Source organism: Hypanus sabinus, chromosome 8 (assembly GCF_030144855.1).
Source record: "Hypanus sabinus isolate sHypSab1 chromosome 8, sHypSab1.hap1, whole genome shotgun sequence".
In the NCBI taxonomy this organism is placed as follows: Eukaryota; Metazoa; Chordata; class Chondrichthyes; order Myliobatiformes; family Dasyatidae; genus Hypanus; species Hypanus sabinus.
This window is the reverse complement of record NC_082713.1, coordinates 171,816,602-171,830,946: the sequence shown is the minus strand read 5'-3', so window position 1 is coordinate 171,830,946 and position 14,345 is coordinate 171,816,602. Positions and strand designations below refer to the sequence as shown.

General features: G+C 44.4%; 1 protein-coding gene across 4 annotated transcripts in view; it reads left to right on the top strand.

Moving 5' to 3' along the window:
• The window catches only part of syt10 (synaptotagmin X), a 163,261-nt gene that overhangs the window by 136,014 nt on the left and 12,902 nt on the right, over positions 1-14,345 (top strand). For all 4 annotated transcript variants that reach the window (XM_059976612.1, XM_059976611.1, XM_059976609.1 and 1 more), the window contains one exon: positions 2,879-3,437. In XM_059976612.1, the coding sequence (XP_059832595.1) occupies positions 2,879-3,437 (559 nt within the window). The remainder of the gene's footprint in view (positions 1-2,878; positions 3,438-14,345) is intronic.

Below are 14,345 nucleotides of genomic sequence, written 5' to 3'. Positions count from 1 at the left end.
AATTCCGTGGACCCAGGTAGTGCCAGGGACAGGGATGTCTCAGATCAGGTCCACGGCATCCTAAAGGGCAGGATGAGCAGTCAGAAGTCTTGGTACATATTGGCAACAGTGACGTGTAGGAAAAGAGAAGAGGTCCTGAAGAGAGAGTTTAGGGGGCTAGATAGCAAGCTGAAAAGCAGGGCCTGCAGGGTAGTCATCTCTGGATTGCAGCCTGTGCCACACAGTTAAGAGTAGGATGATTTGGCAGATGAATGTGTGGCTGAGGAACTGGTGCAGGGGACAGGGTTTCATTATTTCTGGATCACCGAGACCTCTTCTGGGGAAGTTATGACTTGTACAAAAGGGACGGCTTACAACTCAGGAACCAATATCCTTGTGGGCAGGATTGCTGGAACTGTTGGTGAGGGTTTAAAATAACTTGTCAGGGGGTTGGGAAACTGAATGATAGGGCTGAGGATGGGGCAGCTGGTATACAAGCAGAGGCAAAGTGTACTGACTCTTTCAGGAAGTACAGGCAGATGATGGGGCAAAATTGCAGCCAGTGACATAAGCTGAAGTGTAACATGGGGCCAAAATTGAAAAGGGTGATGAACACAGGACAGAAGGTGTTACATTTGAATGCATGTAGTGTTTGGAATAAGATAGATGATCTTGCAGCACAGTTAGAGATTGGCAGCTTCGATGTTGTGGGTATCACCGAGCCGTGGCTGAAAGAAGATTATGATTGGGAGCTTCACATCCAAGAATACATATTGTATCAACAGGAGAGGCAGGTAGGCAGAGGGGGTGGCATGCTCTGTTGGTAAAAATGAAATCAAATCCTTAGAAAGAGGTGACATAGGATCTGAAGATGTGAATCCTTGTGGGTTGATTTAAGGAACTGCAAGGGTATAAAGACCCTGATGGGAGTTACATACAGGTCTCCACACAGTAGCCAGAATGTGGGCTACAAATTTCATGAGGAGATAGAGAATGCATGTCAAAGAGGCAATGTTACAATAGTCATGGGGGATTTCAATATCCAGGTAGTTTGGGAAAATCAGGTCGGTGCTGGATTCCAAGAGGGGAAATTTCTAGAATGCCTACAAGATGGATTTTTAGAGCAGCTTGTGGTTGAGCCCACTGGGGGATCAGTTATTCTGGACTGGGTGTTGTGCAATGAATTGGATTTGGTTAGGGAGCTTAAGGTCATGGAATCCTTAAGAGATAGTGATCATAATATGATAGAATTTACCCCGCAGTTTGAGAGGGAGAATCTAAAGTCAAACATATCAGTATTACAGTAGAGTAAAGGGAATTACAGAGGCATGAGAGAGGAGCTGGCCAAAGTTGATTAGAGGGGGACACTAGAAGGGATGACAGCAGAGTAGCAATGGCATGTAACAGAGCAAAAATTAATGGGAAGTTAGAGGATTGGGAAGTTTTTAAAAACCAACAGAAGGCAACTAAAAATGCCATAAGGAGTGAAAAGATGAACTATGAAGGTAACACACACAAAATGTTGGCGGAACTCAGCAGGCCAGGTAGCATCGATGGAAAAGAGTGAACAGTCAATGTTTCGAGCCGCGACCCAGCACTCATCAGGAGACCTGTTGGAGGATCCTGGCCCGAAATGTCAGCTGTTTACTTTCTTTCCCAGACATGCTGAATTTCTCCAGTATTTTGTGTGTGTTACCTTGATTTCCAGCATATGCAGATTTTCTCCTGTGTGAATTATGAAGTTAAGCTAGTCAATACTATCAGTAATGACACCAAAAGTTTTATCAGATATATAAAGAGTAAAGGAGAGGCAAGAGTAGATATCAAACCACTGGAAATTACACTGGTGAGGCAGTAATGGGGACAAGGATATGGTGGACAAACAGTAAATATTTTGCATCAGTCTTCATGTTGGGATACACTAGCAGTACATTGGAAATTTGAGAGCATCAAGGGGCAGAAGTGAGATCAGTTGCTATTACTACAGAGAAGATGCTTGAGAAGCTGGAAGGTCAGAAGGTAGAAAAGTCACCTGGACCAGATGGACTACACTCCAGGGTTCTGAAGTACGTAGCTGAAGACATTAGTAATAATCCTTCAAGAATCACTAGATTCTGGCAAATGTCTCTCCACTCTATCTCATTGGGTGTATTTAAGCAGTTTTGGGAAAGGATATGCTGGCATTGGAGAGGGCCCAGCAAAGGTTTATGAGAATGATCCTGGGAAAGAAAGAGTAAACATTTGAAGAGTGTTTGATGCCTCTGAGCCTGTACTCACTGGAGTTTAGAAGAATTGAGGAGAAATCTCATTGAAACATATTGAGTACTGAAAGGACTGGACATGGAGAGCAACTCACACAAAATGTTGGGGGAACTCAGCAGGTCAGGCAGCATCAATGGAAATGCATAAATAGTCAATGTTTCAAGCCAAGACCGTTCATCACTGGAGAGGATGTCTCCTATAATTGGTAAGTCTAAAACCAGAGGGCACAGCCTCAGAAATCAGGAATGTGCCTTTAGCTAGAAGGAGGTAAATCAGTGAAATTCATTGCCACAGGCAGCTGTGGGAGCCAGGTCATTGAGTATATATAAAGTGGAGGTTGATAGGTTCTTGATTTGTCTGGGTGTCAAAGTTTATGGGGAGAAAGGCAAAGGGTAATAAATCAGCCATGATTGAATGGTGGGGCAGACTTGATGGCTTAATAATGGTCTTATGGAAACTCACAGGGCAAGGAGAACATGCAAACTCCATCCAGACAGCACCTGAGGTGGGAATCGAACCCAGATCCCTGGAGCTGTGAGTCAGCAGCTCTACCCGCTGTGTCACACTCTGTGAGTAGAATCTGATCCCAGGGAAGGGTGTGAATTTGAGACTGAATCGTCTCCATTTGTGTCTGCAGGCATAACTCCTTTAGGAGGCACCTCCCAAGGCAGATGCATGTCACCAGTGTTGACTTCAGCTCAGACAGCCTGCCCCGGGGAGAGACCACCACCAGCATCGGCCGCATCAAACCCGAGCTCTACAAACAGAAGTCTGTTGATTCACAGGATGGTGAGAAGGAGGAGCTGAAGACCGGTGGCAAGTTAAACTTTACCCTGAGATATGACTACGAGAACGAGAACCTGATTGTGACGATTCTTAAATGCTTGGACTTGCCAGCAAAAGACGATTCCGAATCCTCAGACCCATACGTTAAAATTTATCTCCTACCTGATCGGAAAAAGAAGTTCCAGACTCGGGTCCACAGGAAGACGCTGAACCCCAGCTTCAACGAGAGCTTCCAGTTCCCTGTGTCCTTCGACCATCTGAACAACCGAAAGCTACATTTCAGTGTGTTTGACTTTGACCGGTTCTCCAGACACGACCTGGTTGGTGAGGTGGTCACTGACAATCTGTTCGAGCTCCTCGAGCTTCCCAAGGAGGACACCATCTGGAGGGACATCGTCTGCGTCACATCAGTGAGTATGGTTGTTGTCAGCTCACCAGTCACCCGGTAAGGCAGCTCCTGGACCAGTGAGAAGGTCCAGGCTCCACACCAAATAACTGAATCAGATTTACTGTCACCGGCATGAAATCGGTTAACTTTACTGCAGCAGTACGATGATAATGTAGAAAAAAACAGTGAAGCACAGTGAGTATGTATATTTAAATTAAATAACTAGTGAAAAACAGAAATTAAAAAAGTAGTGAGTTTATGGGTTCAATGTCCATTCAGAAATCTGCTGGCAGAGGGGAAGAAGCTGTTCCTGAATCATCCGGTTACAGTTAGGGTGACCCACAAGTACTGTGTTCAGTTCTGGTCACCCCAGAACTGGGCTGAGAAGCGGCAGATGGAGTTCCACGCAGATAAGTGTGAAGTGGTTCATTTCGGTAGGTCAAATTTGAGGACAGAATCTAATACTAATAGGAAGACTCTTGGGGTCCGTGTCCAAAGGACACTCAAAGCTGCTGCGCAGGTTGACAATGTTGTTAAGAAGGCGTAAGGTGTGTCGGCCTTCATGGGATTGAGGTCAAGAGCCGTGAGGTAATATTACAGCTATTTAAGACTTTGGTCAGACCCCACTTGGAATACTGTGATCAGTTCTGGTCACCTCAATACAGGAAGGATGTGAAAACTATAGAAAGGGTGCAGAGGAGATTCACAAGGATGTTGCTTGGATTGGGGAGCATACCTTTTGAGAATAGGTTGAGTGAACTCAGCCTTTTCTCCGTGGAGCGACAGAGGATGAAAGGTGACTTGATAGAGGTGTATAAGATGATGAGAGGCATTGATTGTGTGGATAGTCAGAGGCTTTTCCCAGGGCTGAAATGGCTAGCATGAGGAGGCATAGTTTTAAGGTGCTGGGAAGTAGGTGCAAAGGGGATGTCAAGGTTAAGTTTTCTACACAGAGAGTGGTATGTGTGTGGAATGCACTGCCTGTGATGGTGGTGGAAGCAGATACAATAGGGTCTTTTAAGAGATTCTTAGACGGTACAAGGAGCTTAGAAAAATAGAGAGCTATGTGATAGGCAAATTCTCAGCAGTTTGAATTGAATTGAATTGACTTAATTTCTTACACCCCTTCACATACATGAGGGGTAAAAATCTTTATGTTACTTCTCCGTCTGAATGTGCAATGTGGAAATTACAGTGATCTGTAATAAATCGTATGTAGAGTAAGATATAAAACAGAACAGTCAATATAGCTTAGAAATACAATTGTATCAGCGTGAATTAATCAGTCTGAAGGCCCGGTGGAAGAAGCTGTCCCGGAGCCTGTTGGTCCAGGCTTTAATGCTGTGTTACCGTTTCCCGACACCTTCAGTGCCGCGGTAGAATGTCGCCCCCGGCACAGCCACACAGCGGGACAGCAGGTTCAGGCTAACGATGCAGGAATCCTGGACGTCAGCAAGCCACACTTGGTGCTCCATTGTGGTGCACAGCCACCTCTTCCCTTTCCGGCTACCTCCACCACAGGAAACATCTTCTCCAAATCTGCCTTATTCTGTCCTTTTAACGTTCGGTAGGTTTCATTGAGATTCCCCCCTCCCCCCGTTCTTCTAAATTCCAGTGAGAACAGACCCAAAGCTGCCAAATGCTCCAAATATGTTAACCCCTTCATTCCTAGAATCATCCTTGTGAACCTCCTCTGGACTCTCTCCAATGACAAGACATCCTTTCTGAGATATGAGGCCCAAACTATTGATAATACTCCAAATATTGCCTGACTAGTGTCTTGTAAAGCCTCAGCATTATCTCCTTGTTTTTATATTCTATTCCCTTGAAATAAATGCCAACATTGCATTTGCTTTCTTTACCACAGACTTAATCTGTGAATTAACCGTCTGGAAGTCTTGCACAAGGACTCCTAAGTCCCTCTGCACCTCTGACGTTTGAACCTTCTCCCCATTTAGATAATAGTCCACACTATGGTTCCTTTTACCAAAATGCATTATCATATATTTTCCAATGCTGTATTCCATCTGCCTCTTTTTTGCCCATTCTTCCAATTTGTCCAAGTCCTGCTGCAATCACATTGCTTCCTCAGCACTACCTACCCCTCCACCTATCTTTGTATCATCTGCAAACTTAGCCACAAAGCCATCAATTCCATTATCCAAAACATTGACAAACGATGTGAATAGTGGTGATCCCAATACTGACCCCCGAGGAACACCACTAGTCACTGGCAGCCAACCAGAAAAGGCCCCTTTTATTCCCACTCGCTGCCTCCTGCCTGACAGCCATTCCTGTATCCATGCCAGTACCTTTCCTGTAAAGCCAAAGTATTTTGACTAAACATTGCCGTGACTTTGCTGATTCCTCTTCAGTAATTTGTGACCAGTTCTACATAACTTCCTGGATTTCATTTTCTTTCATTCCCTCAGCATCCCTCTCAACCCCACCGAGATCTATCTGCTCAGGTTATTGGTGTGGCAGTGGGCTGGTTGTATTCAGAGAGATGTTGGAATTGGAGGATTGCTGTAACATAGTCCACCCACCTTCCTCACCCATGTGAGGAGAGCGCACGCTGCCATTGTTCAGCTCCTGGACACAGCCTTGATAATTCTAGTCCTAGAGCTCTAGAGCACAGAAACAGGCCCTTCTGTATATAGAAACATAGAAAGCCTACAACACAATACAGGCCCTTCAGCCCACAAAACTGTGCCGAACTGTCCCTACCTTAGAACTACCTAGGCTTACCCATAGCCTTCTATTTTTCTAAGCTCCATGTATCCATCCAGGAGTCTCTTAAAAGACCTGATGGTTTCCGCCTCCACCACTGCTGTCGGCAGCCCATTCCACGCACTAGGCCATTGCTAAACTGTTACTTGCCTGGTCTCACACCCCTCCCTGACTTGGTAACCCCCTCTGGCCCCTACACCCACCCATCTCTGTAATCCCATTCGGCCTCTAGACCCCCCCATCTCTGTAACAGCACTGGGCCCCTACATCTCTGGTGTCCCAACTCCGTCAGGTCCCAGTGGTCAGAGTCTCCTTGGCAGCTCCACCATGTCAGACAAATCGTCTGGTGGTTCAAACCATTTCGGAGGGTCATTTCCAGCACTTTTGGGGAAAGAATGGGCGAATGGGATGTCTACAATCTCTTTGAGGGGTTGGAATGGGACGGGGGGCCGAATGCTCTCAGTGATATAAATGTTCTCACAGAGGTTTCTGAGAGGCATAGATAGAGTAGACAGATTGGGTTGAAATGTCCAGAGGGCATGCAATTAAGGTGAGAGGGGGTAATTACAGGTTTTTTACACAGAGTGGTTGGTGTCTGTTCTGGGGTGGTGGTAGGACAGTTACATCAGAGACTCTTAAGAGACATCTAGATAGGTTAATAAATGTGGGAAATGAAAGGATATGGACATTGTGTCGGCAGAAGAAATTAGGGTTGGCAATTTGATTACTAATTTCATTGTGAGCTGAAGGACCTGTTCGTGTGCTGTACTGTCTGTGTTCCATGGTCTATGTTCTTTGAAGATGCGACGTTATGGTCATTAATTTTCCTCATCGATTACCTCCAGAAGAGCAGATAGAAAGTTCTGGAATGAATGTTAATGATCTTTGTGTCACGGTGACGGTTGTGTAAATATTGACTCCAGAGTAAGTATGTCTGTCAGCTATTTTATAACAGAGGGATTAACTCACTAAAGACCAGCATGAAGCAAGCTGCTACATTCCTTTCAACATTTGCAGGCACTGGGAATGATAGACTTACTGACCAATCGGTTTATTATTGTCACATGTAGCGAGGTACAATGAAAAACTTGTCTTGTATACTGTTCACGCAGATCAGAACAAGGTAAAACAATAATAATGCCGAATAAAGTGTAACAGTTATAGAGAAAGTGCAGTGCTGGGAAGCGATATGGTACAAGATCATAACAAGGTCCATCATATCATACTAGAGTGCCTAGGATAGAAACTGTCCCAGAGCCTGGTGCTGCATACTTTCAGGCTTTTGTATCTTCTACCATCTGGGACGGAGCAGAAGAGAGAATATCCGGGTGGGGTGGGGACTTTGAGTATGCTGGCTGCTTTATTGAGGCAGAGAAAGTGTAGACAGAGTCCATGGATGGGAGGCTGGTTGCTGAAATATGCTGAGTTGTGTCCACAACTCTCTGCAGTTCCTTGTGGTCGTGGGCAGAGCAGTTGCCATACCAACCTGTGATACACTGGATAGGAAGCTTTCTGAGGTGCATTGATAAGGATTGATGGGGACATGCAAATTTCTTTTAGCCTCTTGAGCAAGTAGAGGTGTTGGTGAGATGTGTTGGACCAGGACAGGGTATTGGTAATGTTCATTCTGAGAAACATGAAGTTCTCAGCCTGAGCACTGTTGATGTAAACAGGATTGTGTGCCCTGTCCGTGGCCAGCTCTTTTGTTTTGCTGACACTGAGATAAGGCCTGTTGTCAGTGCGGGTAGCAGTAAGGTGCAAGGCCAGAACTAGGTAGATTGTAAAGACAAAACTTCACCTTCAGCATTCAGCCTGGGAAAAATACATACTCAGGACAACAAATAACACAGATCTTTAAGTCCTTTATTTGTTTTAGATGTTTTAATGCAGAAAGAATCAAAATAAAAACAACAAAATGAATTTTAAAAAACGGTTACTGCTGTTACAATCCCAGCTCACACTCTTGTGTATCAACTTGTTACATATTAAATATGAAAATAAATAAAACAAAATATACAAAACCAATATGGTAAAATTATCGGCACACACGTGCATGACTTCCAACAATATTGTCTAGCCCCTAAACAAATTCTCCTCGCTCACACTACTAGACCAATAAGGAACTTCGCACAATCACGCCATCCTGTGCCGATTCCTTACTCGTGAAAATCTTTCCGCACTGTACAACCAGTACTCCTAGGGAAAAGTATCTCCCAGTTTTGATGTTCTTTCTAGAACATTGTAACTCTTCTTTCTACTCCACAGTGCATAATAACGTTACCGTTTTCTGTTAAAGTCACAGGCAACTATTTTAGCGTTACCATGGTGAATCGGTAGGTGCACTTTAACAATAAAAAAAATTCAATGGTCACCTGATTACACATAGACCAATTCAGCACAGGAACAGGTGCTTTGGCCCATAATGTATGCCAAATCAATTAAATTAGTAATCAAATGGCTAACTAACTAAGCTCTTCTGCCTCCACAATGTCCATATCCCTCCATTTTCCTCATAGTCATGTGCCTAGCTCTCAGTCCTCTCAACCTCAACACCACTGATATAGGCAGGAGCAGTGCTCCCCGTCCCCACCGTGCCTGAAGTCAGGACCAGCTCTTTCGTTTGGTTGACATTGAGGGAAAGGTTGTCAGGACACCAGGTCACTAGGCTGGAGATCTTCCTGTACTCCGACTCACTGCTATCATAGCCCACCACGGTGGTACCATCTACAAACGAATAGCTGGAGTTAGGTCAGAATCGGGCCACTCAGTTGCAAGAGTTGTAAGTATGTCCGGATCAAATAAAAACCATGAAGTTCCCCAGGATTCCTGATTGTCAGGCATTGCTACAAATTTCAGCTCTCGGAATTTGAGTGTGCTTCTGTTAACTTCCTTCCACCTCTACGGCAGGTCCTGATGATGCCCGGATAACATCTCAGCCAAGGATCTCTGTGTTCTAGCCAAGTCTCTTATTTCTTCCAGGATTTGATATCTGTATTGGTTTATTATTGCCACATGTACATAAGAAGCTTTTTATCTGCATCCCATTCAGACTGATCATTCTCTACATAAGTACATCCGTTTAGTAAAAAGATGACTGAATGCAGAATGTCATGCTACAGTTACAGAGACAGCGAAGTGCGCCTCAACAAAGGAGACAGTCATAATGAGGTCATGAATTCATCTTTTAGTGTTTGAGGGGTCTGTTCTGGAATCTGATAACAGTGGGATAAAAGCTGTCCTGGTATCTGGTTCTCAGTGTTTCCTACCTTCTGTCCGATGGGAAGAGAGAATGTCTAGGATGGGAAGGATCCATAGTTACACTGGCTCTTTTACGGAGGCAATGAAAAGTAGAGATGCTGTCAAACTTTCTTGACTCTGGTACCTGTATGGCTGGACCAGGACAGGTTGGTCAGACAGGAAGATCTGTAGGTGCACCTGTAAAGTTTGGTGAGGATCGACAGGGACATGCCAAATCTGTTCGGGGAATTGTGGTAATCTGGAAACAATCCTTCTGTGACATGAATCTGCATTTGGATGGAGCAGGTAGGTGGGTATGTGGTCTGTTACTGACACTGCAAAATAATCAGACCACGGACTCTCCCAGCACAGGAGGAGGCCATTCAGCCCATAATGCCAGGCATAGCAAAAGACCTCCTCCTTGAAGAGTGCCCCAGTGTGAACCTCTTACTTCCTGCACAACCCTGTTCAAGCACTTGTCGAATTCAGTATTTGTTTATTGAGAGATACAGTACGAAACAGGCCTTTGATATGCTGCCCATAGCCCACCAATTTAACCCTAGCCTAATCACGGGACAATTTACAATGATGAAATAACCACTAACCGGTCTTTGGACTGTGGAAGGAAACTGGAGCTCTTTGAGAAAACCCCCACACACGGGAAGAACATACAAACTTGCGACACTGGAACTGATCTCTGAAGTCCTGAGCTGTAACAGAGTTGCACTATGTGTACAATTATACAGGTTTCCCCTGCTATCCGAAAGCAGAGCGTTCCTATGAAACCATCTGTAAGCCAAAATGTCATAAAGCGAAGAAGCAATTACCATTAATTTATATGGGAAAAATTTTTGAGCATTCCCGGACCCAAAAAAAACCTACCAAATCAAATAGCACATAAAACCTAAAATAACACGAACATATAGTAAAAGCTGGAATGATATGATAAATATACAGCCTATATAAAGTAGAAATATTGTATGTACGGTGTAGTTTCACTTATCAAAATCGGGAAGACAGCGAGCCAAAATGGATTTGGAGAAAAAAAAATCGGCATGTACACGCCTACACACGTACACACATGCGCACACAACTGCCCGCACAAGGCTTCACGGTCATTGTTGTCTTTCTCGGGGTAAACACACGTATAAAGCGGCCATCTTATTTTCATAAAAGCGAAAATCCTCTTTGGTGAGCGAAAACAGGTACTAATGTAGGTCTTTCGTAACAGCGAGCTGTCGTAAAGCGAACGTTCGAGAAACGGGGGCACCTGTATTTGTTTCCTCTTCAGCAATTCCCTGCTGATAGTAGCCATCATAAACGTTCCCCCACACCCCACTGCATTGGTGACACCTATTACCTGTAACCCTCCAGTTCGGCCGGCGGTGTTAGTCTAGGGAAGACAGTCTCTGGCCTCACCAAATGTGTGAAATCTGAGGGGCAAAGCCTCCTGTTTGTGTGGATGCTGTGTGATGTGTCCCATTACAAATCAGTATCACGGAATAACAGACTATACATCATATGCAATTAAATGATTTAGCTTTATAATTCTTAATTTGACTAGAGGGTTAGTAAAGAAAACAAACAGAAAAGGGCCCACGTTAATGAAACAGTCTAATGCCCACGTCGGAGCTCACGGATTCCTGTCTGGTGGTCCTCCATTGATTTCCCCCGGGTTTCGTCAACTCCCGGCTCCACTCCAAGACCACTCCTTTCAGGCATCTTCTCTCTTCATCTTCCACTAAACAAAAGACCTTGAACAACTCACTCTCAAACACACAAGAAAAAAAACTCCCTTCATTGGATGGCACACATTCCAAAGCCCCTGTTATCTCTAGCCATCATCCAAACACTGCTGCTACAGAAAACCCATTACATTAGCAATACTTCTACTGAAAACCCATTGCATTAACAGTGAAACCTTTCCCAGAGTGTTACATACCTTCTTGCCTTTCGTTCTCTGTTGAACCTGCTCTACTCATTGTAGAACCATTCCAGATCCTCTCCATGTGACCATAATGCATAGGAGCATATTTAGGCCACTCGGCCCATCGAGTCTGCTCCACATGGCCGATTTAATTTCCATCTCAATTCATTTCTCCTGCCTTTCTCCCTGTAACCTTTGATACCCTTGCTAACCAAGAACCTATTAACTCAGCTTTAAATATATTGCTGACTTTGGCAACAAATTCCACAGATTCACCACCCTCTGGCTAAAAAAGTCTCCTCATCTCTGTTCTAAAGGGATTTTCTTCTATTGTGACACTGTTCCCTCTGGTCCTAGACTCTCCCACTGTGGTAAATATCCTCTGCATGTCCACCTTATCCAGGCCTTTCAAAGGCATAGATAGAGTGGACAGCCATGCTGGAAATGGTTAATACAAGAGGGCATATTTTTAAGGTGATGAGGGGAAAGTATAAGCGGGATGTCAGAGTTAGGTTTTTTTACACCGAGTGCGGTGGGTGTGTGAACACGCAGCCAAGTGTGGTGGTGGAGGCAGATACATCAGGGGCATTTAAGAGACTTAGGCACATGGATCATGGGAAAATGGAGGCAATATGGGAGTGAGGGGTTAGATTCATTGTAGAGTATTGTGAAAGGTTGGCACAACATCATGGACTGAAGAGCCCATACTGAACTGTACTGCACCATACTGTACTGTACCGTACTGTACTGTACCATACCATACCTTACTGTACTGTACCATACCATACTGTACCGTACTGTACTGTACTGTACCATACCATACCTTACTGTACTGTACCATACCATACTGTACCGTACTGTACTGTACTGTACTGTACTGTACCATACCATACCTTACTGTACTGTACTGTACCATACCATACTGTACCGTACTGTACTGTACTGTACCATACCAAACCATACCTTACTGTACTGTACCATACCATACTGTACCGTACTGTACTGTACTGTACCATACCATACCTTACTGTACTGTACTGTACCATACCATACTGTACCATACTGTACTGTACTGTACCATACCAAACCATACCTTACTGTACTGTACTGTACCGTACTATACCATACCGTACTGTACTGTACTGCTCCATGTTCTATGTAATATTCCTAATTCTGAACTATTTATTATTCCAAATAGCTTGATTCTGCTCCTATGTCTTATTGCATTGTGGTCTTATATTCGGTAGCTTTCAATGAGATCCCCCAATCTTCTGTCTTGCCTCTGGCTGTCACTGGGACCTATCCATCCCCAGGACAGTTGAACCTTTCTGAGTGTGTGTTCAGCAGTGGACACACTGCTCTCCACTCAGGGTTCTGCTGCTCGACACAGAACTGAAACAGGCAAGCCAGAGTAACTCACACAGAAAGCTGGAGGAACACAGCACGTCAGGCAGCATCACAGTCTACAGTTCAGGCTGAGACCCTTCAGCAGGACTGGAAAGCAAAACTGAAGATACCAGAATAAGAAATGGTCAGACAGCTGGTGGTGTCATTAGACTCCAAGGCAAGTGGTCTCAGGTTCGAATCTAGCTGGTTCCTTGCACACTTTCCATCCATGTTGGGTTTTGTGTTGAACTTGCAACTCGGCCTCATAAAAAGCAAAGTAAGTGCTAAGGAAGTGGCAAGGTTGTCACCAGATGTGCACAAGGCATGGAGAGGAATATCAACAATATTTCAAAGAGTGTTTGTAGTGACTTGCATTTTGTTTGTGTTGTTTGGCATTTCCAGCATCTGCAGAATCTCTTGTGTTTATGATTTGCTGCTCCACTGTAAAGTCTCTTCAAGGGATGTCTTCCCTGAAGAAGTTTAAATCTTCTCTTCAGTGGGAGTTCTGTGGACCCTTTCTCTGTGATCTCTGATCTATCACCTTCCACCTTTCACCCCAACCTTCTTATTCTGGTTCCCTACCCCTTCCTTTCCAGTGTTAAACAAAGCTCTTGGTCCAAAACTCTGACTGTTAATTCCTTTTCATGGATGCTGCCTGACTTGCTGAGTTCCTCCAGTATTTTCAGTGTGTACTATGGATTTCCAGCTTCTGCAGAATTTCTTGTGTTTCTGAACAGCCAAGTCACGTGTAGCTTTTTGTCATGTTCACAAGGACAGTGAGGTATAGGTAGAATGAATAGGTCCAGGTGAGGTACAGGTAAAATGAAAAGGTCCCCATGAGATACAGGTAGAATGAAAAGGTCCAGGTGAGGTACAGATAGAATGAAAAGGTCCAGGTGAGGTACAGATAGAATGAATAGGTCCAGGTGAGGTACAGATAGAATGAAAAGGTCCAGGTGAGGTACAGGTAGAATGAAAAGGTCCAGGTGAGGTACAGGTAGAATGAAAAGGTCCAGGTGAGGTACAGGTAAAATGAAAAGGTCCAGGTGAGATACAGATAGAATGAATAGGTCCAGGTGAGGTACAGATAGAATGAATAGGTCCAGGTGAGGTACAGGTAGAATGAATAGGTCCAGGTGAGGTACAGATAGAATGAATAGGTCCAGGTGAGGTACAGGTAGAATGAATAGGTCCAGGTGAGGTACAGGTAGAATGAAAAGGTCCAGGTGAGGTACAGGTAAAATGAAAAGGTCCAGGTGAGATACTGATGGAATGAAAAGCTTGCTTGAATCATCATTGCAGGCACTTAAGTACAGACAACGCACTGAACATAAATTGTACCACACAGTAAAATAAAAGGGCTGTAAACCAAGACTTTAGTACAAAAAAAACACACTTGGAAACAAGTCCATGGAACACTTTAACAAACTTCTAGAGATGCACAATGGGGTTGATCCTATCTGGTTGCACCATGGCCTGGTATGGAAACATCAGTGCCCAGGAATGGAAATGTCTACAGAATGTGTTTAGATAAGGCCCAGTCCAACACTGGCAAAACTGAGGACATCTACATGGAATGCTGTCTCAAGAAAGCAGCATCTATCGTCATGACACCCTCTATCCAGGCTATACTCTCTTCTTGAAGCTGCC